General features: G+C 39.6%; 1 protein-coding gene across 12 annotated transcripts in view; it reads left to right on the top strand.

Annotated features, from left to right (window-relative positions):
• Positions 1–27,864, top strand: part of PCDH15 (protocadherin related 15) — a 721,430-nt gene that overhangs the window by 517,496 nt on the left and 176,070 nt on the right. For all 12 annotated transcript variants that reach the window (XM_035329710.1, XM_035329721.1, XM_035329709.1 and 9 more), the window contains 3 exons: positions 11,676–11,882; positions 24,149–24,283; positions 25,370–25,519. In XM_035329710.1, the coding sequence (XP_035185601.1) occupies positions 11,676–11,882; positions 24,149–24,283; positions 25,370–25,519 (492 nt within the window). The remainder of the gene's footprint in view (positions 1–11,675; positions 11,883–24,148; positions 24,284–25,369; positions 25,520–27,864) is intronic.

Raw genomic sequence — 27,864 nt, 5'->3', positions numbered from 1 at the left:
AAAGAGTTTTTGCTGTATGAAATAATTCATTTAAAATGTCATGACTTCTTGTAGAGCAGGAAGTCATCATCCTTGAAATAAACAAAGTTATCTATTACTGTAACTGACATTTTAGCAACTCTATTAAAATCTTAGAAGGTAGTACTAAAAATAGTAATGCAGAGTAAATTAGGCAGGGAAAGTTTAATGTATTTTGCTGTTGTTGTTTTATTTCTTACTAGAGAATGGCTGGTACTAGCTTTTAGTCTTGTAAAGCATTGCTGCCTTTTAAAACACACATGTAGATATTCCAAGGATAAGCAAAAACTCCTAGCTTTAATTCATTTATTTTACAGGCTGACTTTTGAAGCATGAGAAAATAATTTTATACAGTTCCAGAACAAAATATACTTTAAATAACTGCAAATGTCTTTCCATACACAGAAAATGTGTGCATTTTTATGTAAAGAGTTTTGAGTTGTGTTTTTGAGTCCTGGCAGTTCTGTACATCAGATGAGTGTTTCCCCTGCAACAACAACAAAAAAAAGTAAATTAAAGGCTGATGAAGTATATTTTTTTATTTATATAAATTCTATTTGTCTTGCAAGGATTGATTGTCTATTTTTAATGGCACTGGAGATGCTTGTACTGATGGCTAAAATACTGTGGGTATTATCACACGAGATGGGAAGACAGAGGGATGTTTTGTTAATCTCATGTGGACACCTGGGTACTGCAGGTATTAAATTTATAACGCAGTTTGAGAGTAGGTTTTCGTGTCATCTGTACAGCTCTCAAGCCATTGTCTCATACTTGATTGCATTTGTGTCGCTGGGAAGCATTCGTGTAAATTAGACATCTCAGTAAAAACTGCAATTAGATTTTAAAAATAAAATAAAATTGGAGGAGTGGGGAATAAGCTTCCCAGTCTCAAGTCGCGTTTGTAGCTTGACTTTTTGGTAAGACTTGTCCTTGGTTCTGGGAGGTTTACAGCTCTTAGGGAGTAGGCCTTACAAAAAGAACTGTTTTCTGTCACAGTTGCATGGTTTCAGTGCCCAGCACTGTTGGTAACAGCCACCGTGCAGCAGCTTCGATGCAGTGCAGCAGCTGGGCAGAATGTTCTGAAGAAAATCCCTGCAGAATGTTTTCCAGACTGTACGTACCTATCTCAAATTCTGTTTTCCCCAGCTGGCGTTTCAGTCAGACTGGCATTAACCTCGTGGCAGATAATACCACAGAAACAATTCTGTAGTGGGTTTGCGTTTCCTTGTTGTTTGTTGGTAACAGGAGGTCAACGCGGTGTGTCAGGGCTGAACGGACTGTTAGAAATTCCAGCGCTACCAGAAAATTGGTTCGGGGTCCTATCCTGCCAGAAGTGGTGTAGAAATTTCCAGCAGTGATACCTACTCAGTTTACTCTCCGGGCTTAAATCTTCACATGGAGTTTGGTTTCCAGTTTTTAGAAGGCTTTCTTTTTTTTTTGGTGAGCTCCGCTGGAAGTCAAACCAAATTCCACCTTAATGACCACGGGTGGAGCTTGGCTGCAAATATCAGCCTCCTCTTGGGAGCTTCCCTGCCCGTTTCTGTTCTCATTGCTGTCAAGGCTGTTGTGGGAATGTTGCATTTTACATGAGAAGGGTCAGGCATAGGTTCAGCAGTGGTCTTAGGACAAAACAGTGGACAAATGTGTGCTCAAAAGGCACATAAAGTTCTAAAACCAGCATGAAACAAGTCGGAGAAGATCCATGCTGGCCTTATACACAACGTGAGGGGTTCTGTCCTCGCTCAGGAATGAGCTGTAGGCGTTGTAAGTGGTAACGGAGTGTGAAGGTTGGCTCAGTGATCTGGGGCGGAGCCAACCTTCCAATCCACCAAGAGCAAGTTGAATGTTAGAAATTAATATGAAAAATGGAGAAGAGAACAGAGGAGGATCACTGTGGTACAGTATGGATCCAGGCTGTGTATGTAACTGGTCTCTGTCATGGACAGGACAGAGCAGAACTGAAGCAGTTCCGAACCAGGGCAGGGAGGAAGACAAACGTATGAAATACAGCATCACAGTCCTGAGAGCAAAGAAGAATCAATAGTTCCCTCCTTGTGCAGAGCAAAAGCTAGGAGTTATCAAAGGAAACGAGCAGCTTGCAAGTTGAAAGCAGGCAGAAGGAGGTGGTGCATCTCTGGCGGTCTGTCTGCGGAGGGCTTTGACAGGCAGCGGTGTGGGGCTGGAGGCAGACAAGGGCTCAAGGGGAGGTGAGGCAGGGTAGCTTCCTGGAGGAAAAATCCACGGAGAAAGCGAGAGAACTTCCCGTTTCGGATATCTGAGCTGCTTATGTTCTGTTCTGGGCCTCTGTCTTTGGCTGCTGCCCGCAAGTGTGATGTTGCACCGCGGGGAGTAGTGGTCTGGTCCAGTTTGCCTGTTCTTCTGATGCTCTTTTATTTAGGAGTTTCAGAAAATGCCGTGGTAGCAGTCAGTGAGGGAGCATGCCTCCCTTGAGCCTCACTACACAGGAAAGTCCTGGACTGCTGTTAAAGAACTTGTACCAAGTGTATGGGTTTTGTGACTTAAGTCCATAATTCTGACTGTTTTTCACCTCTTCAAAAACTTCATATATGCAGTGTTTGGTAGTTTTTGTAATAATGTCAGCCTCCAACTTTTCTCATCCTATTTTGATCTCTTGACTCCATGTATTTGTTGACCTTTAGTTATCTTTGTTCTGTCCCCCTTTTCCAGTGCATCATACAGAATGTATTTTCCTGCACTTAAAAGGATGCATGCGTATTCTTCTTTGTTCTTCTGAATTTTACAATGGCAGCAAATAGGAATTCCAGCAGGAAGACTAAAGGCTTCTTTATTTGGTTTAATCAGTGCGATGAATAAATGATAGCTATACGTGTATACATATAAATACGAAGACTTCTCAGTTTGAACTACGTGTGAAGGCTGATGCTGATGAGAACTTTAAGAAACAAAGAAAAAAGAACCTTTGCTATTGAACTAATTTCTAGAAAGTAACCTATATGAGGGAAAACCCATGTCTTGTGAAAGAATGACTTTCGCTCAAATTTCTCTGAGTGCAAAGTGGAAAAATAAAATATAGCCCATGTGACAAGTGTGGTTTTCCGAAACTGTATTGACCTTGTTCTGGAACTGCTTTGTTTTTGTCTTTCTCTTTTGAAATGCAACAGAAGATATTCTCCTCTGTGGTTCTGACACAATGTTAGAGAGGCATCAGCTATAATGGGAAACATGGTGATTGCTCTGCCTCAAAATAGATCATGAACTGAACAAATGAGAGTGTTTTTGTACTCATGGCGACAGATTAGAAAAAGAATGGAAGAAATGGTTTTTCATTAAATAGTTGCTCAATCCACTTCCTGACAATGATGAAATCTACAAAATCATTAGTTTGGCTGAACTAATTTTGAACTAATTTTGGCTGAATTAGTTTGTGCATCTCCTGTAGGTATTAAGTACAATAACTGCTTTTTAAATTGGCTTTTCAAACGTTCATCCCTTCTCTGAACTCAGTATTCAATTACTTCTTGTTGCTTATCACTGTTACACAAGCGTACCTAGTCCAAAAAACATCTGGAAATTTCTGTTCTGTTTAAGGTGTCATTTTTATCAGTCTTGTGAGCAATAAAGTGATGAGAGTTCTCATAGAAAAGAAAACCTGAGTGCAGGGTTAGCAATTGTGATTAAGGATGGGTGGGAAAAAAAAAAAAAAAAAAAAAAAGTTACAGGAAAATTCTTCTTCAAAACCTTTTCAATATATCAATAAAATTCTTCTTCATATCATGGAGAAGGCAGTCTTCTCCCAGCATTGGCACATACACATTGAAAATATGTGTTTGTTCCTGTTTGGCAGCATCTCAGCATGGTAAATGTTTTTCCTTGCATTTAGAGCATTAAATCACAGATACACATTAGAGAAGACCAGCAACTGTGAGTTAAGATTGACCCTTAAATTATGTGTCATTATGCACTGAGCAACAGAAATATTAAAATCCATAAATGGTAAGCTCTGTAATGGTTTTCATCTACAGAAATAGCTGCATTTCCTCTCTGCAGTAAACAGGGTTTTCTTTTTTTTTTTTTTTTTTTTTTTTTATTCCATCCATCACTTACAATTTGGCATAATGACTTTGTAGTTGGCATTTTCTTTTATTATAGGGAAGGAGAAGGTTTTATTTTGTGGAAAGATGGTCAGCTGTAAGTATTGCTGTTCATTGCACTTACAGCATTGTAGTCTGATACTGAAGTCTCTTACCCTTGACACATGAAATAAAAATGTATGTTTTGGGGTTTTTTAAGCATGCTGTCTAGACACATTATGTGCCAATATCATTTCACTGCCACATGACAAGCTTCACTGACAGTAAAGTCAAATTTATTCTATGTTCTGAAGATACTTGGTGCTGCTTGTCCTCAAGCCAATTTTTAATCCATTTCAGTAGTTCTTTCCTTGTGCTGTACTTTCTGACCTTGTACATTAATCCAGCATGTGATGTACAATCCTAATGCTAACCCTGTATAGAGATAAATTATGTTCCTAGTTTCACCTTTATTTCCCAATTCAGTCATACAGTTAAAAGAAGAAAAAGTTTTCCAGACCTGACCTTCCTTCTCTGAATCTGTAGTGACTGCTCCTTTTTCAGTTACGTTGGTTTAAATGCTATATAACATTTCCATCTTCTTCACAGCTTGAGGTTAAGTTTCAGTTTGAGTGTCTGAAGTTCCTGGGCTCTTCCCTCATTCTTGTGTTAAATATAAATTGCGAAGTGGCCTGCCTGCTTTTCTCCAGTACTACAGCTTTCAGCAAGCTATCACCTGAGTTTGCCAGAGGCTTTTCCTTCTTTTGCTGTGTCTAGTGAAATGCTAGGGTATAACCAGCGGCAGGGCAAGCTCAGAGGATTTTGGTGGTCTTTGGAAAGGAGATGAGCACAAGATTTGGAAGGGATTAGGGCAAGTGAATTTGGTGTTTGTGGCTCTCGTTGTGAGATGATAGGTGGACCAAAAAAATGACCCAGCTTACAGGACACACACAGACGGCAGCCAAGCCAGCAGTGGCGCTTTCTTTGGTCTTTTCTTCTGCTCTACTGCAGTCTCTGGTAGCCCACTGGGGGTTCTCTCTCTATTGTTCAGGTTGGTGGTGTCTAGTGGTAAAGCATGGCTTAGTTCATTTTCAGGGTGCCTAAATGGATGCATCAATTCCAAAACCAGTATTATCTTCCAATAGCAGGAGAATGTTGCTTGTTTACTTTCAGAAAAGCCAAAGGTTGATTCTTCTTCAATTATAGTTCTATTTTTTTGTTTGTTTGTTTTCTATACGTGGACACTTAAATAGGATGCAGTGGCAATTTTTTTAGTTAGAATTGTACGCGTGATGGTGCAGATATTTTGTAAGTTTCTTCTCAGTCTTAACCTTGAAAGTTGGATGTTGGTGTATAGATATTATCATTGAAACAGAAAAAAATAACATAGTATTATTGAATGCAATTATCTCCAAGTAAGACACGATTTTTGCATATTTTTAAAAAAACACTCTAGATATAGGATAAAAATTTTAAGTTATATTTATCCATCAAAGAAATTTTTCATCTGCTGGTGTGTATTTCATAAGTTATAACAAAAATAAGTTCAAGTACATCATTTTAAATTATTCATGCATTTCCAATGCTGTGTCCTGCAGGAAAAAAAAAAAAAAAAAAAAAAGGCATGATTCAATCACAGTTCTGAAGAAACAATATCCAGAAGCTAACCTGGTTGGTGTACGTATAACAGGTTTAGGCTACAGACGTACAAAGAAAACAATGTCTAAAATTGGTTTTGTTGAATAAAAAATATTAAATTGATCAGGGAATAAAGAGAATTGTGATAGTGAGGAACAAATTACTTTGGGACCTGACTGCAGCTGGGAAAGCTTTATGGAAAAAAGAAAAAAAAAGAAAAACAAAACAAAACAAAAAAGACGGGTGGCTCTGACTTCAGCAAAGCTTTTGGTCATACAGCATATGAAGAAGTTCATTTTAGAGGACAGATTGTTGTGTGCTTTAAGAAAAATTCTTAGGGCTGACATTAATGTTAAGTAGATTATTTCCCTATTATCATTTCTTCTTGTAGCTTTGAGCTTTTCTATGTTTCAGACGTTATTGTCCCAGTTACTTGTTAGATGGTGGTAACCTACCTTTTTGGGGTCAGGAGGTCCGTGATATGTTATATTCTTATTTTAGACACTATTTTCAGTCTTATCATCAGGGTGACAAACAGAGCATGTCCATTTTAACAGGGTCAGAAAGGCAATCATGATTTAAAAAAAAAAAATGTGGAAAAACATGCTCTTCTGCGGTTGCATATGCCAGATGACAACAAATCAAGAACAACAGAACAACAAAGGAATATGGGCATATCCTGGGCTGCTGCTTCAAATGTGCTCACGTTACCTGCTGCCACTGTCTCATCCCTTCAGGAGCTATGTCTGTTCTGTCCAAATGCTAGGGGATGGGCAAACCTTTTCTGTTGACCAGAGGAGATTTTTCAGAGAAATGGTGAATGAATACTGAAATAACTCATCTCGTCGTGGACACTTTTCAAATACTTGACAGGCCTTCACAGTTTCTTCCCGGGTTATTTGCTGCTATATGTATAGACTGTGGTGGATTACACTGAGCCTGAACGTTGCCACCTGCGGCAGCATTCATCAGCACTGTGTCCTCATCGAGAGCTGCAGATCTGCTCCCTCTGGAGGAAACATCCACCTGCCTTTGCTTTCCTCAGGTCTCTGAGAGCTTCTTTGCCATCAGTTTGCAGGTCTGGCTTCCATTCTCCCATGTTGCTCGTACATGTAGCCTGTCACTCCAGGGAGAGAAATGGTCCGTATGTCCCAGCTGCTGCCAAGTGCATGCCTGTCCCCATGCAGCACTTTGCCTCAGCTCCAGTTGCTCTTCCCCTTATTGGGATCAAAGAGTGGAGAGCAAGAAGCCTGCACATGGGGGCTGGGCATGAAACATGCCCATCACAGGTACAGATACCACCCAGAATGCTCTAGCTACTGCTGCTTGCAGCTATGTGCCCTGAGGTTTTTAACATAACAAAGCATCTGCTGAAGAAATACAGTTAAGGGGAAGTAATGCACCTTCCCTGGTTGCTTCACCCAGGGGAGCTCTTCTGTGCTCCTGCCAAAAGGCCTTAAACGAAGAAAGAAAACAGGCATCCTGGAGCTTGGGTCTCTGTGCTGGGCAGTGGTTGAGCGGGAGCTGCGAGCTGCACTGCTGGGTTTGGGGCCTTGCGTTTCACCTGTGTGCAGCTTTGCCCATCGAGGAGGTTCCCGTGGAGCTGTCTCATGACTGTATCTTACTGTCAACTATGGATGTGAAAGCAAAGTTCTGCTGCTGTCTGTGTAGCAACCAGGTTTTTTGAGAACAAGTTCATCAGCTAACTGTTGCACTGCAGGCACCAGTGTCCTGCAAGCAGCGGTGATCAGATGCCAGGTATCTGCTGGCCGCAGCGTTGTGGTAGTCACAGTTGGCAAAGTGTGGTCCAATTTGAATTTAAATAATCCTGAGCTGAATGTTTTAAATGAAGATGATGTGGATTTGGCACACACACCCCCCCGATAACCTTTGCTGGCTGCTGAGCAAGACCTTGAAAAGCGTGGTGGGCAGGGCCTGGGGCCGAGCAGGTTGGGCAGTATTTCCTCTGTGCCACTTCTGTCTTGGTAGGGGATGCAAGGGATGAAGCTGAAATAAGTCTTAGCTGCGTTGGAAGAGCTGGCAGACATCTTCCTAGGAGGTCAAGGCCATGAAAAAGCACTGCTCAGAAATAACAGCTGAGGTGGAGAGGATGCGTAAGCCTGGGCTGCTGGCTGGAGGGGCTGTGGGCATGGAAGATGGGCCAGCGAGGTAAAGCAGAATCAAAGCTGGAAGAGAAATGGTAACTTCGGCCTGGCAGATGAAATAAGGCATGCATCTGGCTGCTCTGCTGGATACGTGAGCCATAACCACCTGGCTTATTAGGAGATCTATTTACTTATTTCTATTTAGGCTTTTAAAATTCACTGGGCAGATCAGTTCCCCGGTCCTGTGGAGGAGCAGCAACATGGAATTGTCTTAGATAAACTGCAGGCTGTTTAGTATTCATGCCTTTTATGACAGATTTTCTGGACTGAGTATGCTTGGAGGGTTATACAGAGATACAGTGCAAAAGTCAGATCCTTTTAATCCCCAGAGAAGTGGGAACCCTGAGTTTAAGCAAAGGTGACACTGTTTTCTGTCAGATGCTCCTCTGGGGCAAAGCTGTACTGGGAGATGGCACTGACCCTGGGTGGCGTGGGATGGAGCAGATGGGCACTTCCAGCCCTGCAGAACGCAGATAGCTGGCAGTTGCCTTTCCCTGCTGTGTTCTTCAGCACGTCTGGGTGCCCCCCGCCTGCCAACCCCCATGGTACTTGGGCTTCCTCCAGTGGCAGTGAGCACAGGGAGCAGAGGTGGTACAGCAGGAGCACCCTAAAATCTTGCCTGTGCATTAGTGTCCATCTGGAGACTGTTCTGTTGCCAGAGGCAGTTTACATAAACAGATCCCTGCTACCTTGACAAGAAAGCCAACTCTGTTGATGTTCCTGCAGATTCAGGGAGTCTATAGGAGTGCTTTAACTTCCCCTTTCTTCTTGGGAACTGCTTCATCTAATGCTTTGAATGAGCGAACCCTGTACTATGGAGAACATCCATAGTACCTAACAAATATACACTACATAAGTGTATCTAAACATTTTTGACTTGAGTTATTTAACAATTTTCACATTTCGTCCTTCTATTTTTTTTCTTTTGTTCATCTAAAGCAGAGGTAGCGAGAACGTAATTGTGTAGCATGAAGACACCCGCTGTTCTTTTACAGATAGGCTTTCTGCGTGCAAGTCTGAAGTCTTCATCTCAGTGTGTGTTGGTGTGAAGAAAGCATCACTGTACTCTTGCACTTTTTTCTCTATTAATGCCTCCTTATGATCGTGTATCTTCAATCTAAAGCGTCTACGCAGCTTCATTGCAGACTGTTCACTGCAGAACTGTGGAGTCCTTTTAGGTTCACATAATGTCAACTTTTTGTTGGTTTGAAGCATCACTCATCAATTTGTCATTGATGCATGTTCTTTTGGGGAAGAACACAGCTCTTCTGACTGTCTTAATGGTCACCTCTACTTTAACCATGTTGCTGATCTTCTTGTAGGGCCAGGCTGAAGAGAGCTAAGGATAGCAGAGTCTTTATTGCTAGCAACAATACAAAGTAAAATAGCCTAGAACTAGAATGCTTTGTGTCTTAAATATCAGTGTTTTTCTTTGTGAGAGAAATTTAAATTGTATCTTGTTTGTGTTTTAGAATATGTCCTAGGAAGGAAAGATGCTCTACCTGTGACCAGCAGAGCAAGCCTTAATAGGGTACTGAGAAAAACTGCTTTCACTGTCTGGAACAAATTGTGTTGTACATAAATTCATCTCTTTTTGTGTTTAATTTCTCTCTTTTCAAATATATATATATATATATATATATTACAGTAGGAAATGCTGCAGAAATCTACAATTTACAACTGTTGCATATTTTTGGAGAATTATGAAAGTATGTATCAAAGGTGCCAGAGCTGTTCCTAGCCATGTATTGCTTCTGGGAATATGCTTATGTAACATACGAAAACAAATCTTTTTTTGTTGTATTTTTTATGAAAATCTTTGTACCAAAGAAAAGGGGGAAAAAAGTAACTATTGGAGACAATTATTACTTTAAATGTTGTTTGAATTAGAATATTTGTAGCTAGCATTTTATGAACTTATTTTCCAGTTCTTTATTTTCTTTGTTGGACTACCATTACATATAAAGCCCCAAAGGAAAAGAATTGGTTATCCGTGTTCTCCAGTGGCTTGAAACAGAATGCCTCTGGAAGAGGCCCTGTAAGGAAACCATCCATTTGTTTTCCCTTCCAGAAGTGAGCTAAATCTTTTCAAAGAGAGGAAACGTTTATTTAACCTTTTGCTCTTATGAATACCAGGGCTGATTTTTTACCCTGTAACTATATACCATAAGGATCAGAACTTTTTACTGTGAAGAGCCCTATTTTTTTAATGAAGTGGAATGGAGTGTTTAGTGGTATTCAGCAGTAGGTCTACTTATAAAATAACAGAATCAGATCCACATGCTTTTGTTGCTCCTATAGCAGACTTTCTGAGATTTTCTCCTGCTTACAGGATATGATCTTAGGCAAAACCTATCAATTTTAAGACATGTTTCAAGTTTCATTGTGTACTGCATCAGTTACTAGAGTACTTCCCAGAAATTTTGGTGACTTTATTTTTTTCCATTTGAAGTTTATTTTAATTTAGTGGAGAATCATTTTCAAACTATATCTCAGTTTGGTAAGTTATGGTCAGCATTAAGAGTCACTTATGCAGTCTCCAATGCCATCACCAGCTGGATTTGAAATATGTCGCTTTTAACCATTGCTTGATCAGGATTTCCACAGGGATGTTTGAGTGCTGCTCTGTTGAAGGAAATCCTGTGAAATTAGAATGTTCTTAATTAATTGCTAGTAGAACAAGTATGTGTGTGATTCTCTTAGAGTGAGCAGTGTGAAGACAGACTTTCTGAGCTAATGAAAATAAAGTATCCGCAACAAGACGTAGAGTTAGAAATAAATGAGGTACTGTTCTGTCTCTTTGGAAATACTTTTACTCCTGAGAATTTTTTATTGTGGCCCTCCCACATCTGCAGAAAGGTACAGTACACTGCTGTTGTGGTCTTGGGCTCTACGTACTTACAGATGTTGGAAATAAGCCATAGGAATACAATACTGACAGTCCCTGACTGTTGCCTTTCTACAGGAAGGTGAGCAGTACTATAATTAAGGTTGGTTTGCCTTAGGTAAAATGAAGAACAAATTACCTGTTGTATTCTACTCTCCATGTTTGTTTACTTTAAGTGGTCATTAGTAGTCAATAAAAAAAGCAAAACTATACATTCATAGTGGATTAGCATGCACTGGAGGGAGCATTTAGTGCTTTTATGTTTAGGAAATTTTAAAATAAGAATAGATCAGGTGAAACTATCAGTGACTAACATTTGTTAGGGAGACGTGGCTATTGGAAAGTCACAGCTATTAATTGAAAGGAATTATTTTGGTTGACATTCAGAAATAGCCACAAAAAAAATAATAATAATGATGAAAATTCCACTTCCCTGTCATGGCTGTTTGAGGGGGAAAAAGTGTATCCAGGGCAGTGTGCTATTCCAGGAGTCTGTAGCAAGTACTGTATGTCCACAGCTACTGAGTTGTCTTTTGGTTTAACTCTGATGCTGATGGTGTAGGTGGAAGTTACGTTGTACAATCATCAGTTTCTGTTTTTTTCTTGCTTTATAGATTTTCCCAAACTCCTAAATACCGATACTTTAAGGAATCATTTTGCATGTATTGTATAGCTTTTGAATTTCATTTTGACTACTTTAAAGGTTAGCATGATTGAAGCTCTTCTTGCTCTTACAGCCCAGCTAATTTGTGTTTTCTTTTCCTGACACCAAGTTTCATGGTAGGGTGATGTGTATGATGTTACTCATTTGTGTAACTGGACTGTAATTTTTAAAAGTAAGCCAATGGCAATTAATAACTGTTCATAGTTTTATTTGGCTGAGACCCTTAGACAAATGAGTTTGTTTTTTAGGCTGAACAAGACAACGGTCATCCTCTTCCTGCCTTTGCCAATTTGCATATTGAAGTCCTTGATGAGAACAATCAGAAGCCTTACTTTACAAAGTCTACGTACGAGGGCTTTATCCTTGAATCCTCCCCAGTGGGAACAACGATCTCTGATAGCCAGAATCTGACTTCTCCATTACAAATCACAGTGTTGGACAATGATGTGGAGGAGGTATGTTTCTCTTTCTTATATACCTTCATGCTGGTGTTTTTGTTTTCAGAGGTTTTTTTTTTTTTCATATTTTTATGGAGATAAAGCTGTCTCGATCCAGATAAAAAATCACTAATTGTTGTTTTTTTTTTTTTTGTTTTGTTATTATTATTATGAGTTCAAAAGGATTTTAAAGCACTTGTGAGAAAAAAAAAAAAAAAAAAGGGAAAAAAAAAAAGAAAAAAGAAGAAAAGAAACTGTTTTTGCCCAGCTTTACCTAATTGTGTTTTGTTAGAATTAGTGGATGTATAGCGTGAGTAGGAAAAAAAAATATTACATTTTGTGAGATGAATGGATATGCCATGGGGTATGGGGAAATACGAGAGAGAAGCTCATAATGGAAGGAACAGGTCATTGGGATGAACCAGAAGGAGAGGAACAGGAGAAAAGGAGGCTAGAAGTTCATTCTGTTCTTTTCTGTGCCCATATTTTGATATTAACATTGCTCAGGGTACAAATGGAACATACTTGAAAAAGCAATAACCAAGTAATAAGCATACCAAGTCTACATAGCTAAGTTTTCTTCAGATCTCTCCAGGGTTACTGCTATTGTGTCTTTTTTCCATTGGTATTTCTTTTTCCTCCATATACTGTTTCTCCATCTTTACTCTTCTTATTTGTTTCTTTTCTTCTGTTCTTTTGCTATTCTCAGGTACCTAATGAAAGCTCAGTTGTACACATGGGGTTTTTAGCGAAATAGTATATGCTACTACTCTTTAACAGAGCTATTGACCTGATATTCTGCAAGCCATCTTCTGTTTTTGAAGTTTCACATTTGATACAGGCAAATTCATTAGTTTTGAGAAATGCAAGGGGCCATTTTCACTGAAAGATGCTTTCTACAGCCTTTTCTTCCATCAAGTAATTTGCTGTCCTAAAAAACTGTTTTAAAGCCCAAAGTAATGTAGAGTATCTCCTATCTATCCATTAAAATACCTCAGTCAATTCATGGGCAATCACGAAAATCACTTGGAAGGCAAGCAGAAATAGCTGCTGGAGATGGCTGTCGGGCTGGAACAAGCACATGTGGCATCGACAGCTGGTGGTACAGACAACTGCTGCTGCCTGTGAAATACTCTTCTGCAGCAGTGCTTTTGTTAAAATGAAAGCAGTTCTCTCAATTGAGCAAAAATGTGGTATCTTGTAGGTTGCTTCAGATGGGAATAAAAAAGGTGTTAGCATCAGGTGTATGGTTTATATTTGCAGCACTCTGTGATTCATCGTTGTTTAAAGTCTACTTGTGTAATGTATGAAGTCTCGTTTCCCTGAACACAAAAGAAATTGAATTGTAAGAATTAATGTCCACAGCTAAATCTTTTTGAAGCTACTGATTTGAGAGATTTTCTCTGAAGGCTTTTTTAAAGGCGATGGACTTCATGTGTGTTACAAAATATGAGGCCATTTTTAGATGCCTTTTGCCTAAGCAAATGGCTATTTTGTCTTAACCCACACCTTCACGAAAGTGCTGGTACAAACCCTTTGGTTCAGATATGCCTGGACGTCTGGTTGTCTCCCTAAAAGGCTCTTTGTTACAGGAATCCAGAATTTTAGGGCACCATCTATGCCCACCATACTTTACCCTGGCAATTGCACGGTTCTAACTACAAGATATTTAAGGCAGGTTTGATGATAGAAAGTTCTTTGATGTACCTGTGTACTACATCGTACAAGAGATTGAAAATTAGGATGATTTTGGATTTTTAAATGCTGAATTTGGACTGTTTGAATGGGTCTGTAAGCACCAGGTTCTTAGTGTAACACATGATGTTTTTATACTCCCTAACTGAAAATATTTAATCTCAAAGACTTCTGGTTAGAAAATAGCTTTTTTACTTTCAATAAACTACATAAAGGGGTTTGTAACATAATCCTGCTATCTATGTTCTCCACCAAAAGTGTTTTTTGTTATTGATGATGTCAGTTACAATGAATGCCTTGAGTTTTGGGGGGTTCACTGAAATGTTTCACAAGCAGTTTGATGGCAGGGCTCCATGTTCTATCGTCGTGCCTTCTCCATGGCACATCAACATGCTCCCATGAAGTTACCTCAATATTTGGATGTTGAATAGGGTGGTTCGTTAGTATACTTGGGTTTGTGTGCCATGAATTTCAACTTGGATGTGGCACAAATATTTATATTTTTAATTGTATTGCTATTAAATAATAATAATAATAAATCTATCCTTTCTGGAGCAGAGATTTCAGTGCTAACCTAATTTAAGTAATCTGTGTCAAGTTTATCATTCTTGAACACAAGCTGCTTTATGCAGTTGATTAGAAGTTGTTAAATATTCCCATATCTCAGTGTTAGCAGGCCTGAAACTTCATATCTGTAGGAAAGGACCATTCCAGAGCCCAAACATATTTCATGGTGAACTTATGTGGTGGATTTGCATTGATGTCTAGCTAAGCTCCAGCATGTTGTTCTCTCACTCTTCAACAGAACAGGAGGAGAAAACATGAAAAGAAAGTTTATGGGTTGAGATAAGGACAGGGACAATCACCCCCCAGTTACCATCACAGGCAAAGCAGATACAGCATAGGGGACATTCATGTAATTTATTGCCTATAGCTAGTTTCAGACTAGAGCAGTGGGGACTAAAAGCATCTTCTCGGTGAGGAACCTTTTCCTAATATCCGTAAGTTAATGAAAATCTAGTTAACGCACGTGACACCAAATGCAGTATAGCCAGAAGTATCCAGCTTAGGGTATTTGTTAATTATCGAATAAGTTTAATATTTCAGTGTTGCATGATGAGTAACTGACAAAGCTTTCTGGACTATGAAATGATGTGGCATAAGGTGCTGTTGCAGCCTCCTACTGTGTGGTGGATAGTTTGGGACAACTCTCTAAAGGTATTGCATAATAAATACCTGGTTCTGCTCTTCTGTGTTCTTCGTTGCAACTAGACTAACCTGTTAGAATATTTCAAATGCAAATTGATTTACAAATGAAATTTAAAGGGAAGAAAGGTCTTTAGCTCAAGCATTCAAGTGTCCATGTGCTTCTCCATAGCAGGGCAAAACTGGCATTTGCAGATGTGAGGGACAAGTCCTTAAATTCACTGGATCGTTTGCATTTATTTCTTTGGCTGCTTAAGTTCCCTCTTTTGTCCCTTTCAGATAGCAATGTTTTCTGTAGAGAAGTAAACAAACAACCCAAACAGATTCTGTGGGGGGAATTTGAGGGATTCTGACTGGGAGAAGCCATTCAGACAACTGGAAAAATGTCACAAGGCGCTAAGGTGTATTGACGCGTTTTTGGTGTGTTCGATGGAGCTGTGTCTCTTCACAGTGCCGGCTGGCTGGGCTGTGGGTGGTGAGTAAACAGATGGATAGATTGATGACTGGAAGAGCTCACTTAAATGAAGACACATAAGGTAGAAAGATTTTTTTTCAATACAGTATAAGTTTTTTAACTGATTTATAATAGCACACTTATAAAAACCTTGTTAAATTCACCTCTCAGAAATCAGGAACGTTGAAAGATGATGTGAGCTTTGTTTCTCACAGGCTCTCCTTGGTTATCTGTGGTTAGTTTGTGGTCTGCTTTGTTACAGTGAAATTATCTGGAAAGGTTTAACATCACAGGCTAAACGTTAGTTAGTTAACCAATACTGCATTGTGTACTGCAATACATTATAGTGCAACCTCCCTGTGTTCATTTTTAAATTAAAAAAATGCATCTCAAGAAAAAACAGGAGTAAATCACAGGAAAGGAAAGCTTACCTGGATAGAATTTCTGAAATACAGTCTTAGTCTTAAAAGAGGAAATCTTAAATCATAACAACAAACTTTTCTAAATGATGACAAATTGCCAGCAATCTTTAAAGAGCAGAATGTTAAAATAAAGAAAAGTCACTTGTCTGCAAAACTGTCATCCCAGCAGGTTGTGGAGATCAGTGAGCCTGATCCATACCTCTCGCCATCATCAATTAGCAGTCCTGCAGTTCCCAACGCACTTCACTGATTTGTTTGTATCATGGATTTCTCTTTTGCTCCCCTCCTGGACTTTCGGACTGTGCTGCTCTTGTCCTGGTGCCTTGGCTCAATGTGGTGTGGCAGCGAGGCTGCCTTGTGCCAGAGGAGGCAGGCTGCAGTGTTGGGTGGCTCTGTACCTGCAAGGCCACTTCTCTTAGGAAGGGATAAGTGTCAGTGGCAGGGCCATAACTGCTTGTTACCAAGCCTCGTAATTAGAGGTGAGGGAAGGGCTGCTCTGTCTCAGCAACCTGAACTGCTGAGGGAACCTGGTGCAGATTTGATTGCTACATCAGGCTTCACTCCGTCGTAGCTGCATGTTTTGTTGAAGCTTGAGATCATCCTGCCGTGGTCCATCAGCTCCGGCAGAGGCAATCCATGCCCTTTCTTTCCAGAATGCTACAGACTTCTCTGCGCATACAGAGGTCTGCCTGCAGCTGCAGAGATGACGGTGAGCCTCGTCCTTCTGTGGAACCACTCTGTAATTTCCTGTTCCTGTGGCGCCGCCTGGCTCATTTCCACTTCTGTTAAATCTTGCCAGTGAACACGGATGTGAGGGGGATGCAACTGCATGCGTGTTAGCACATACAACAGCCAGTGTTGGTAACCCGTTGTGGTCTGTTCCAGCAGTCAGGCTGGGGGAGCAGCAGTTGCCTAGAACTGATGCATAAAGAAGCCGGGCAAACTAAAATGAGTGGTGCCTTCTTGCTGAATCAGATGGTAACTCAGGGTGGCTTATTAAGCGCAGGTAAAGCTTATTAATTCTGCGGGTCTTAGTGTTCCGATGGTTTCATTGTATTGTAGTAAATTAATGCATTTAGTAAATTGGGAATGTTGATGAGAAGTTGACAAAAATCCTCCGCGTGCTTGTGCATGTTCTTCTCCAATAGTGGCACTGACTAAACATAATGTATTCAGTCTTCTAATTGACAAATCAGCAGAGATTATATTTTGTATTAAAGCAATTCTCTACCCTCAGTTAAAAGTATGAAGAAAATGGTCGTCTTAACTGTGTATCTTAGGCAAAAAAACAACAACTTGGATTCTAAATTCTCAGATTCTATAATTCCCTGTGGGAATTAAAATACGGTCCTGCTATAAACCTTCAAAAAATGAATTCGTAGATGTGACATTGCAAACAGACCTTTAACTAGAGCAGCACTGCCAAGTGCTGATATAATTAAGTAGTCTGTTTAAATGGCATAAATTAAATTAAACCACATGAGTACCTTAAGACCAGAGTAAACTGAAGCCAAGATGAAGAATTTAAACCAATCTGACTAATGTTTACATAAGGCTCCTTGAGCCACTTGCTTCCTCACTCTTTTACTTTCTATGGGAGAGCACTAACTTCTGATACTTCGGGTTTTGGGGTTGGGGAAAAGTGCTACTCAGTAACTGCCTTACTGCCTTGCATGATGAATTTTGTTGAATCTCTTCCAGAAACAGAAAAAATGCTGAAGGAAAGGTTTTAGCTTCCACGTCCAGAGAAGCTAATCAGCATTCCCATCCATTGCTTACTACTTGACTGCCAAGGTGTTTACCGATACCACACGGTGTCTTGATGAATAAAGTCAGGGTGTGTGGCAATTTGCACAGCACTCATTAGGACACAAAATTGATGTCATGTTTATAAAGCGTACCAGCATGTGTTCAGAAGCACTAACGTGTGCCAGCGTGCCTTCCTAAAAGCAGATGTGCAGTAACCGTGATGCCTCTGCAGATGCGTACAGCCCAGGGCAGGGTCCCGGGGCAGTGGAGTATGCTGCGCTTCAGCGACTACATCAGGTTCCTCTCCAGAACCTCTTGTACCAGACCATTTTCTCCTTTTATGCTTCCATTGTCTCTGAAGTTGGAAGTCAAACTAGGTAGGTGGTTGCTCAGCACCCTTGTTTCTAGAGAACGTGTGGAAAATTTAAAAGAAAAAATTAATTTACATGAAAGTGTCTTCGTAACAAATGGAGAGGACAAGGGATGGATGAAAGGACAACATAACTTCTAAATGTAATTTAAAATTCAGGTTATGGATTTTCAATAATATATCCAGAAAAGGAGAAATGATGTATCTGTATCATCAGCCAGGAATACCAAAGTGTCTTAAATACTGTTTTTCTCTCATTTTTGCCTGGTTGCTTATATCTTCCACTGTTATTGTTTGAACTTGTTTTGCAGCCGGTTTTCTCCCCAGAGGAGAGTTCTCATAATGCTGCTGTCCCTGTATGGCACTTCTGTGACTCTCCAATAGTCACATTACAAAATATTAATTCAGGAAATAGACTTTCTAAATGTAACAGCCCATTAATATTGCTATTTCACTACTAAACCAAACAAAAGAGAAGGAGAAAGTAGGAATATTACTTCTCTTTCTCTGGGATTTATAAAGACAGGTTTTATTTTTTATTTCCTTTCTGAATCTTTTTTTTTTTTTTTCACTTGAGAAGAAAAAAATGGAAATCGTAACTTGACAATATCGTTTTATTTTTTTCTTGATTTGTGTAGGATGAATATCTAATATTTCCTGCCTTCTGGAGCTATTCTTTCTCTCTTTGAGTTTCTTGGAGTCCTCAAGGAATTAGTCTTTTGTATATCTGTCCTATTTTAAAGAAATGCTATGCTAATTAGTGGAAGCACTAAAGAGGCTGGCATTTGCTTCGTGCCCTCTCTCAGGAGGGACTCACTTGTCTGAGGAACAAAAGACGATTTTTCATAACTTTGGTTGCCTTTTCATTCAGGAAGGAGCATGGCCCAGAGCACCCCAATTCGGAAGCAGTCTACAAAGCGTTGCAGCACTCTGTACAGTCACACATGGGCCTCAGCCCTTCCTTTATACAGGAACCCGGGAGGTTTTGGTAGTGACTGAAAGAATTTGAAATTGAAACATTACTCAGCATCTATTTGCTCTGGTTCTCTTGCTAGGATTATGACATATATTCCTTCCAAGTGGAGCTGACAAATGGCGAAGAGATTTTTTTGCTGCCGTTGGTTCTAAGTTGTACGACTGAGTATCATGTAAATGATCTCACTTTAAAGAAATAAAAATGCTTAAGGAGAAAAAAAATATTCACTGTGTGCCTTGCACAAAATCTCCTCAGACTGGTTGACCTCTGCCAGGTTTATCATTTGCTCAGAATTTAATTCTTTAATTTTAATTCTTCTCCTTGCGTTCTGTTGGCCTAAGGAGTTGTATGGCTGAAGTCGCCATGAAGACTTCTCAGGAGGCTGCTTCAGGTTGTTCTTAGGCTACCTAATGGCAATGTTAAAGATTCAGGAGAAACACTCCAAATGCAGTGCCTACCTTGTCTGGGCCATCTAAGCCTCTGGCAGCCTGGAGGGCCATCTCATCAAGCCCTGCAGAACTCATCTCACATGAACTCATCTCACAAGAGCAATCAGTCTGATGGAAAACCCCTTGTTGATGGCACTGGGAATCTCACTTGTTTCAGTTCTGCAATACAGTGCATCTCAGATTTTTCCAATGAGAGACACTAGTGGAAAAGCCTTTGTACTTTCACCCAGAAATAAGACAAATTCTGGAAACATCTCAACCAAACAACTCTCATCTGTGGACATTTTGGTGCAGATGGTTCTCCACAAGAGGTACATTGGAAAACCAAGATGTGTCATTTTACTAGCTTTATTGCTACAGCTTTTTGGAGACAAGCCCGCACTAGGAAATCAGGAAGCCTAAGCACTTCTAATAGTCTTGACCTTGCTGTCTGTTTACTTATGAGTGTGATAACCCTGTGCTGAGCTCCTTTCTAAGATGAGAAGACTGGAAGGTTTTTGATAAGCTAGTAAAAAATTCAGTCTGTGTTGCCTCTAGACTAAACCATAGGCTTGCTTGTCTTGTATTGTTGTGGCTAGTATGTTTAGCTGTCTGGTCCCTGGTGTCCTTATGGCCTGTGGGTTTTTCAGGCAGGATGTTGAGATGTTTCCATTACCAAGTCAAATACTGACCCATGTTTCATTGCTTTCCATGCTAGGTGATGGCAAAGACAAATTGGAATAATTACAATATTTGGACAGAAATTGGACATAAATTTCAAGGAGCTATTATTTTGAAAAATGTTTTATAAGTAGACATCTTCCACTGGTGTTCTTTGCTATCTAACAGTCTTTGTCCTTAATCCACACTAGGAAGTGTATGGGAAGATCATAGCATAGAATCATAGAATGGCTTGGGTTGGAAGGGACCTTAAAGATTTAGTTCCAGCCCCCCTGCCATAGCCAGGGATGCTACCCACTATGATAAGATTGTATTTTTAAGTTCTTTTGCCTGTTCTGATCCACAGCTGGCGTTTAATTTTTTGCATTCACAGCACTGAAGGGATTAGGCAGTGCTTAACCTGGGTACAACTAGTATTTAGTTACCAAAGCAAACTCTTTTCTGCTTTCTGGCACCACTCTCTGATGCACAAATCCCTCCTGGAGTTGGGGGTGTCCTTCCACAAATCTGGGAAGGGAAAGATGCCCAAAGCATGAACTGCTCTGTAGGGCTGGGGCTTCTTCTGGCTTCTCTGGAGAATCTAACAGCCAAATAGTATGACCTCTGCTGAGTCCTTGGGGAATTTGGAACACTACAGGACACGTATCAATGTCTGTTCATTCTGGATGGCATCATGTGATTTTGGTGTGGTCTTAGTAAATTAGAAAACTGCTTTCTTTAGAATGAGCTGTAAGCTCCAATGAGTGGAAAGGAGAAGCAGAAATGTAACATTAACATCAGCATAGGCCTTCAAACTTTCAGGGACTTCTCCAGAGACTTTCAAGCAGAACAAACTCAAACCCAGGCTTTCTTTATTAATACTGCATTGGAGCACTTGTTGTGTCTCATTTTTGTCTGAAACCATTTTTTTCCCTAAAATATACTTCTTTTATGATCTTCATTATTTGCAGGCTTGTATTTCTTTACTTGTATTCATTTAATGTCATTTGTTCCTGTTTTATATCTTTTATCAGGTGCCATTCCTGTAGGTATTGGCTATTACATTTGCAAAATTCATTTGTGTTTGAATTGTGTGATTTGTTTATTTAAGTATCTCTTTTCCCCTATCCTCCTTCATTTTTCTCTACCCCGTCCAAGTTTCAGTGAGACTTGGACTTTCGCTTCTTTCCTGAAGCCTGCAAAGAGCTCTTTATAGACACTGGGATATAGACATCTGGGGTATAAACCGTGTAACTCAGAGGAGTTGTACCATGGTTGTGTTTTGATTGCTTTGTGCTCATTACATAGTTATGTATCTCTATACAGCACGTCAGTATTACAGTAAGGACTTCTTTTTCCTTTAAGAGGTACCTGCTAATAGGGCTGAAGTATGCAAACCATACCAGGTTTGAACTGCATGCCTGAAATGGTCCTTTTAGGTTGCATGTTTGCTCTGTCTGGATTCTGATCGTTTTCTGCTTAAAGTCATATGCTAAACAATTTATCAGAGACAAACCGGTCTCCATCATCCCGTAATATAGTCAGGGATCGATGCTTAAGTTCAGACCTATATAAAAGAATAGTTTAAAAACCTAAAATTCTTAAAATTCTTTAAGTTTAAAAACCTAAAGTAAATAATAGTTTAAAAACCTAAAGGAAAGTGTGTTGGTGACATGGATGGATTGTTTCCCACAATCACAGTATCTGCCAGGTGGAATGTGCACAGTTCAGTCAAGCAGGTTTTCTTTTAGCATAAGAGTTGATAAAAGTGTAAAAACATACCAATGCAAAGATTAAGGAAATAAATTGCTTTGTAGGTCCAACATGCATGGAAGTAGGAAAAATAGGCATTGAATGAAGCAACATTGATTTAACTTACACACGAGGGTAACATTTTTAATACAAGAATAGCTAAGGAATAGGATAGATGACTTTCAGAGCATATGGGATCTCTATCACTGGTTTTTCTCAAGAACAAATTAGGGAAAAAATACTGTTAAATGACATGACAAGCAAGAGCTGTGACAACCAACCAGGGCTTTTGTAAATTAAATTTTTGACTGACTTCGTAATGTCTACAAAGTGAACAATTACTGGCAATTACCTTCCGTAATTTCTTATGGAAAAAAAGAGTTTACCATTTGCATTGCTAGTTGTAAAATGAATTTTAATTTTACTGAAAGCTGGCATAGTTACAGCAAAGCTCTGGGCAATAGGAGACCATTGATTTGGAACTCTTTGATATTTCTTTCGTGGAGCATTCAGCAACTGAAATGGTTTCACATTTAAATAGTATAATCTTAGCCTTCCACAAATGTGTGCTTTGGAGTATTTTGGTTTGCTAAAATAAATCTCTTTGTCCTTCCGTTGTCCTCATCTGTCCTCCTAGTTGTTTATTATGACACCTCGTGCATGTTAGAGTTAGCTCAAGTGTTTTTGGCTGCTAGATTGTAGGGGTCGGTGAACTTTTAGGTGGTCTGTTGGTTTTTTTGTTTGTTTGTGTAGGAATGACAATAATAACTGGGCAGGAGTAAACCTGCATTCACGATGCAGGTTGAGAAAATACTCAGAGGAATATAATACTACTTTTTTGGACAATTTGTTGAATTTAACAGGTTTGAACTTTGTGTCTTACTCTATATGGGGCACATTCTGTAGAATTATGTTGGAGAGCAGCTGGTAAAACTACTTTTCAAGCTATGCTTTGTGAAGCCACTGGATTTTCTGTTACATCTTATCCTTGGTACCAGCCCTCTAATGCCTCATCTCCACGTTATATGGGGGCAGTTAGAGATAATTTTTACAGGCCTTGTATTGCCTTTTGTGTTTTGCCCAAATAAAATTGCATTCCCTCTTTGTAATTCCACCTCATGTAACAGAAATAAACTAAATACTGAGAGTAACATATGAAGTTGGATTAATTAATATACAAGGTCATAAAAATGTTTGTTGGAATACAGAAGACAATAAAAGATAACATTTTTTTTTTTTTTTCAAATTTGACCATAACACGAAAAGACCATTGCAGTTTAATCATATCAATAACTCAATAGCATCTTCAAAGAGATGGGGGAAGATACCTAATCCTGGTCACAATTTAGACTTCTGTCACTTCAACAACACAGTCATCCCAGAAAAGTGCCTTAATTTGTGGGGCTTTTCAGAACCACCAGCACATACAGCATTTAAAACCCCTTTTGCTTACTCTGTGCTGGCATCCAGAAACCTGCAGGGCAAGGACTAAGGATAGAAAGTCCATTTGCACCTTCGTAGCCAACTAGCAAGTTCAGGACACACTGGACAGAAGTGGCTGGAGGTTCTGGACTTCAGTTAGCTGCTCTCTTTCCTGTGAATAGTAACTTCTGATTCTGTCCATGGCCGGAACATTCTTCCCCCTTTCTGTTAGCTGAGGTCCAATTTGCCCCAAAATGAATTTCAGTCTTTTTCCCCAGGGAACATTTCCTTTTTCTTCTGCATGCTCTTGCATCTGCCCAGCATGCTAGTAGAGAGGATGAAATGGGATAGAAATGAAAGGATGAGCTCCTGACTGGTTGCTCAGGATGCCTAATGATAACTTTGTTGTCCTGTGGTCATGTATGTAGCAGAAGAGTTGCAGCACCACTCTCCCTGCTTGCTCAGCCACATGCGGAGCCCTCCATGCACAATACATGATGCCTGTTCACAGCAAGCTACCTAGGGAACTCTTGAGTAACAAAATACAATGCCTTGCCTTTATTTATTTATTTCACTATGAATGTTACTTCCTATTGAAAATTATCCTGTGATTGCTTTACTGTGATTTTGATCTGATCAACTGAGAAATACATAATTTCGCATCAGTATATTGCATCAGACAAAGGAAATATCTGAACGGCATCAATTTAGCAATATGCTTCATCATGTATGATTATCTTCTTTCGTTGCACCACTACACAACAATAAAGCTATTGCTACATTAATCAAGCTAGGTTTTTTGTTTTTAATATGCTTGAAAACAAAGACTTGAATCTGGTGTCTCACTGCTGACTTAAAAATCTTTTTAAAGAAAAAAATAATCTCAAACTAACAGATAGAGGTATTTGTTTACTATTTGGTTTGTTTACTCTATATGTTAAAGAATATTTTTAACACATTTATCAAGATCAGATTTTCAGATAAGTGTGTTTGTTTTTTCTTTATTTTTATACTTCCATGGAGTAGGAGTATTCTACTTTCTGCTTTTTTTAGGTTTTAATTAGAAGTAACACTTGCATTCAGTAATAGGAAACAATGCCATATATGAATTTATAATCGTTTTCTGTTTGTTTGCTTGTTTTAATTGAAGACCAAGGATCCCCAGCTCCATCTCTTCCTGAACGATTACAATACGTTTTTCACTGTGACTCAGAGTGGCATCACCCGCTACCTCACCCTGCTGCAGCCTGTTGACAGAGAAGCCCAGCAGATATACACCTTCTCGGTAAGCTAAATCCTCTTGAAGGCACATGAGGCAGTAAGATCAAGCATTGAAAACTCATTAGTTTTAACATCATTTTATTAGAATGGCACAGAGGAAAACAAACAGAATGAAGGGTAAGTAGCAGCACTACCAGGTGATGATGGGGGGTTGATACTGGAGTAGTGTGCTCTTCCAAAATAGACGTGTTAATTTTGCTAGCAACATTTTAGATCCCCATACCAGCTTCATCTCAATGGTCCCAGGCTTGTGTCCAGCCCTTTGCCACCTTCCCATGACACAGTCTCACTCACCTCTTTCATGTCTGGCCTCTGAGGACACCCTCGCCTTTTTTGGCCCTGAGCTAAGGACATGATGTCTGCATGTCCTTTCTGCTTCTATTTTCATAAAACATAGGAAGTAAGCTAACACAAACCACAACCAGCTAAATGGATTTGCTATTCCCTTAGGCAGTTAGCAGTCAGTGAGTAAACATCCTAGCCCTAAAGCAACTCACAATTGTCCATGTTGGGAAAAGCTACTCTTCTGCAGGAGTTCCCAAACAGTGCCTCCCTGTTTTCTGTCCTTTCGACACTTAAAGTATGTCCTGTGGAGTAAGAAAGTCTTCAACTCTTTGATTCACCTTAAAAAGCTGTCTTGGGGCTTAACATGCGTGGACAGCAGATCCTGTGTGTGTGATGGTGCCCAGGTGAGACTTGCACCATTAGGTTTGTGAGCTGTGGCCAAGTCCTGTTTCTTGAAGGTGTTTGGTGCAGCTGGAGACAGGCTCTGCTTCTTGCTGTGGGCTGCAGCTCAGATCCTAGCCTGGGACTGGCCCCGACCCTGTGAAACCCCAGTTAATCCCTCTCATTTCTCCTGCTATTCTGCCATTGGGTGTTTGCAAGGTACTTTTTCATTTTGCTTTTGCTCTGTCTTGCACACTGCTGGCTCAAGCTTAGTTGAAGCCTCCTGTAATTTACTTGTAGGTATAAAAAACATGCAAAAGTAAAACTGACTTTTACTTGTCATACTGTATACTTATGGTTGGAATTGTCTTAAAAATACACCAATAAAATATGTTCCTAGTTCCTTTGTTTGTTTTTCCTGAAGATGACAGCTTCTGATGGTGTACAGGAGAGTGCCCCGGTGACAGTCAATATCCTGGTGATTGATGCGAATGATAATTCCCCAACCTTCTCCAATATATCATACAATGTCAAGATTTATACAGATATGAGGCCTGGGGAAGGTGTTATAAAGGTAATTTTGTACATATTTGTATTAGCTTTGTTAAATCTCTTTGTTAATAGTGTGTAGTCTTGTTAATACACACTGAAAATGCACTGAAAACAGCTAGTAATAAAGATTGTGCATCTTTATCCACCTTGTTAATTAAATAGTTATTAAAAATTGCTAGTACTAAACTGTAGCTCTATCTTAAATGTATACCTGCATTTCAGCTATTTCATCGGAAGTTTTGTAAAAGTTTTTAATCTGAAAACCTCAAAAGAAAAAAAAATATTCTCATGTGCCTTTTTGGTTCTCATCAGACTTGATATGTCAGAGTGATAGCCATTTACTTGAACTTCCTAACTCATAGGAAATATTAAAATTGTTAGAGGGCTATTGAAATAAAACATATCGGGAGAGCAGGTAAACGGTCCAGTAGATATCCAGAAATGTTTTATCGTATCATAAAACCTTTTAGTTTCTACAGAAATTTAAGTTTATTTGTAGAACAATTTGGGTAGTGCATAACGTGTTGAATGCTGGTCCACGTAGGAGAAGAGAGAGAGAGAGAGAGAGAGAGAGAGAGAAGCCATTTTAAGTAATGTTTGCAAACGCGGATTTATGTTTGGTTGCAGACAGAAGGTGAAACATGGTTGCACTGAAGTTATTTGAAAAAATACTTTTTTTGGTGGTAAATGTTCTAAGATCTCAACCATGCTTGAGTGTTTCCAGTCTAGTGGCTGAGAAAACAAGACGATGTTAGTGAGTTCAGCATTCAAGAAAAGGAAAAGGCAATAGGAATATTTTAAAAGAATTCATCAGCCAATTTAAGTAATAATATTTTCATAAATAGGCAACTTAGCATTTGAACGCAGCAATAGTTTAATGGAATGTGGAGAGAGTTTGGTGTCTGTTTTGGCATATTCCCTGCTTCAACTGCATTGGCTTGCTGCATTTATTACCTTTGGATCTGTGTTAGTGTTCTTCTTGCCTTTTCATCTGTCTGAGCTACAGGTCCTTAAAGGATCAATAAGAGCCATGAGAACATTTTCAACAAGATTTGGCAGAAAAACAAAAGTTTTGAACCACATTAACTTCCTTCAAGTTTTGCAGGAACTGGTGGCTGTATGGAGAAAAATAAATAAATAAATGAAAATTATGGTTCGGAATGAGCAAAAGGCAGTTAACTCTTGGGAGCTACGTGTAGGGTTTGACATCAGGAGCTCCCTTTGCAACATTTAACTCCATGTATAAAAATGTGAATTTTGAGACTACCATGTATTCACTTGCTATTTCAAGTACAGAGATCTGTATTTCTGTATTTATTTTTTTCCCTCTAAAGAATAAGTGCTCCAAAAATAAATCCCTGGGGTGGTTATATAGCCTTTGTTGTGCAGGGCATTAGGTAAAGTGGTGTACTGTGGATTTAAGGTGTCAGAGTGTCTAAATGGTTCTTCCTCTTGGTGGAGATGCATGTACCAGGAAACATGATGCAGAAGTTGTTGCTAAATGAGATTTCAGCACATGTGAACAGGGAATGGTTTCTGTGGCCAAGGTTGGCCTTAATGATGCTCTGATCTACCCAGGCTCTCTTTGTGATGCTTGAGGTGAAGTAGAAGAGCTACTGTGCTTTACCAAAACCACTATAATGCTAAAGTGCGTACACATTTAAAGGGGAATGTGCTGTTCTTAGGGCTTATGCTCTTTGCTAGAGCAGCTGTAAATATTTGCAGACCCTGTAGATGTGCAAAGAGCAGGAGGACCGCAAATACAAATTCCTTAGTAAATTGTTCCTTCTGGGAGAAAGCAAGAAGAATGCTCTGCAGGGCCATCTACGTTAGCTTGTGCCACCAAAAATAGCTTAGAGGAGATAACAAATTACTTCCATGAGCAGGTTCAGCCTCAGCGGCTGTTAAGTGCCTGCTCCTCCACCACCCCTTGCACCACTTACGTTTGCCTTCCCACATGGATGCTGTGTAACTGCTTGCATTAATCAGATCAATGAAATTAAGCAGATTGGAAGCATTGCAAGGACAAAAAGCATAAGGGCAGTAATGGTGAGAAGAGAAGTTTATCTGTAAATACTGTACAAAGTGTTTGAACTTTGCTAATGCATGAAATACATGTGGAACAGGTCCTTTCTAGAACGGCATCTTGAAGCTGGAAATGAATATGCTGGGGAAGTCAGGCTTTAAGCTCGCCTTTGCTAAAAGACAATTATTTTTTTTCTTTTCTCCATACTTCTGTCAGCAACCCTAACGTGGTTTCTTCCAGATGATCAGGGTTTATAATGTGGTCTAAGCTGGAGGGTAAATAATTCTGGCTGTTTTGGGAGGGAGGTTGCTTTTCAAATAATCTTCCATTGCCAGATGGTC

This window comes from Oxyura jamaicensis, chromosome 6 (genome assembly GCF_011077185.1).
Source record: "Oxyura jamaicensis isolate SHBP4307 breed ruddy duck chromosome 6, BPBGC_Ojam_1.0, whole genome shotgun sequence".
Taxonomy (NCBI): Eukaryota; Metazoa; Chordata; class Aves; order Anseriformes; family Anatidae; genus Oxyura; species Oxyura jamaicensis.
The sequence above is the reverse complement of the archived record's forward strand: the minus strand, read 5'-3'. Positions and strand labels throughout refer to the sequence as shown.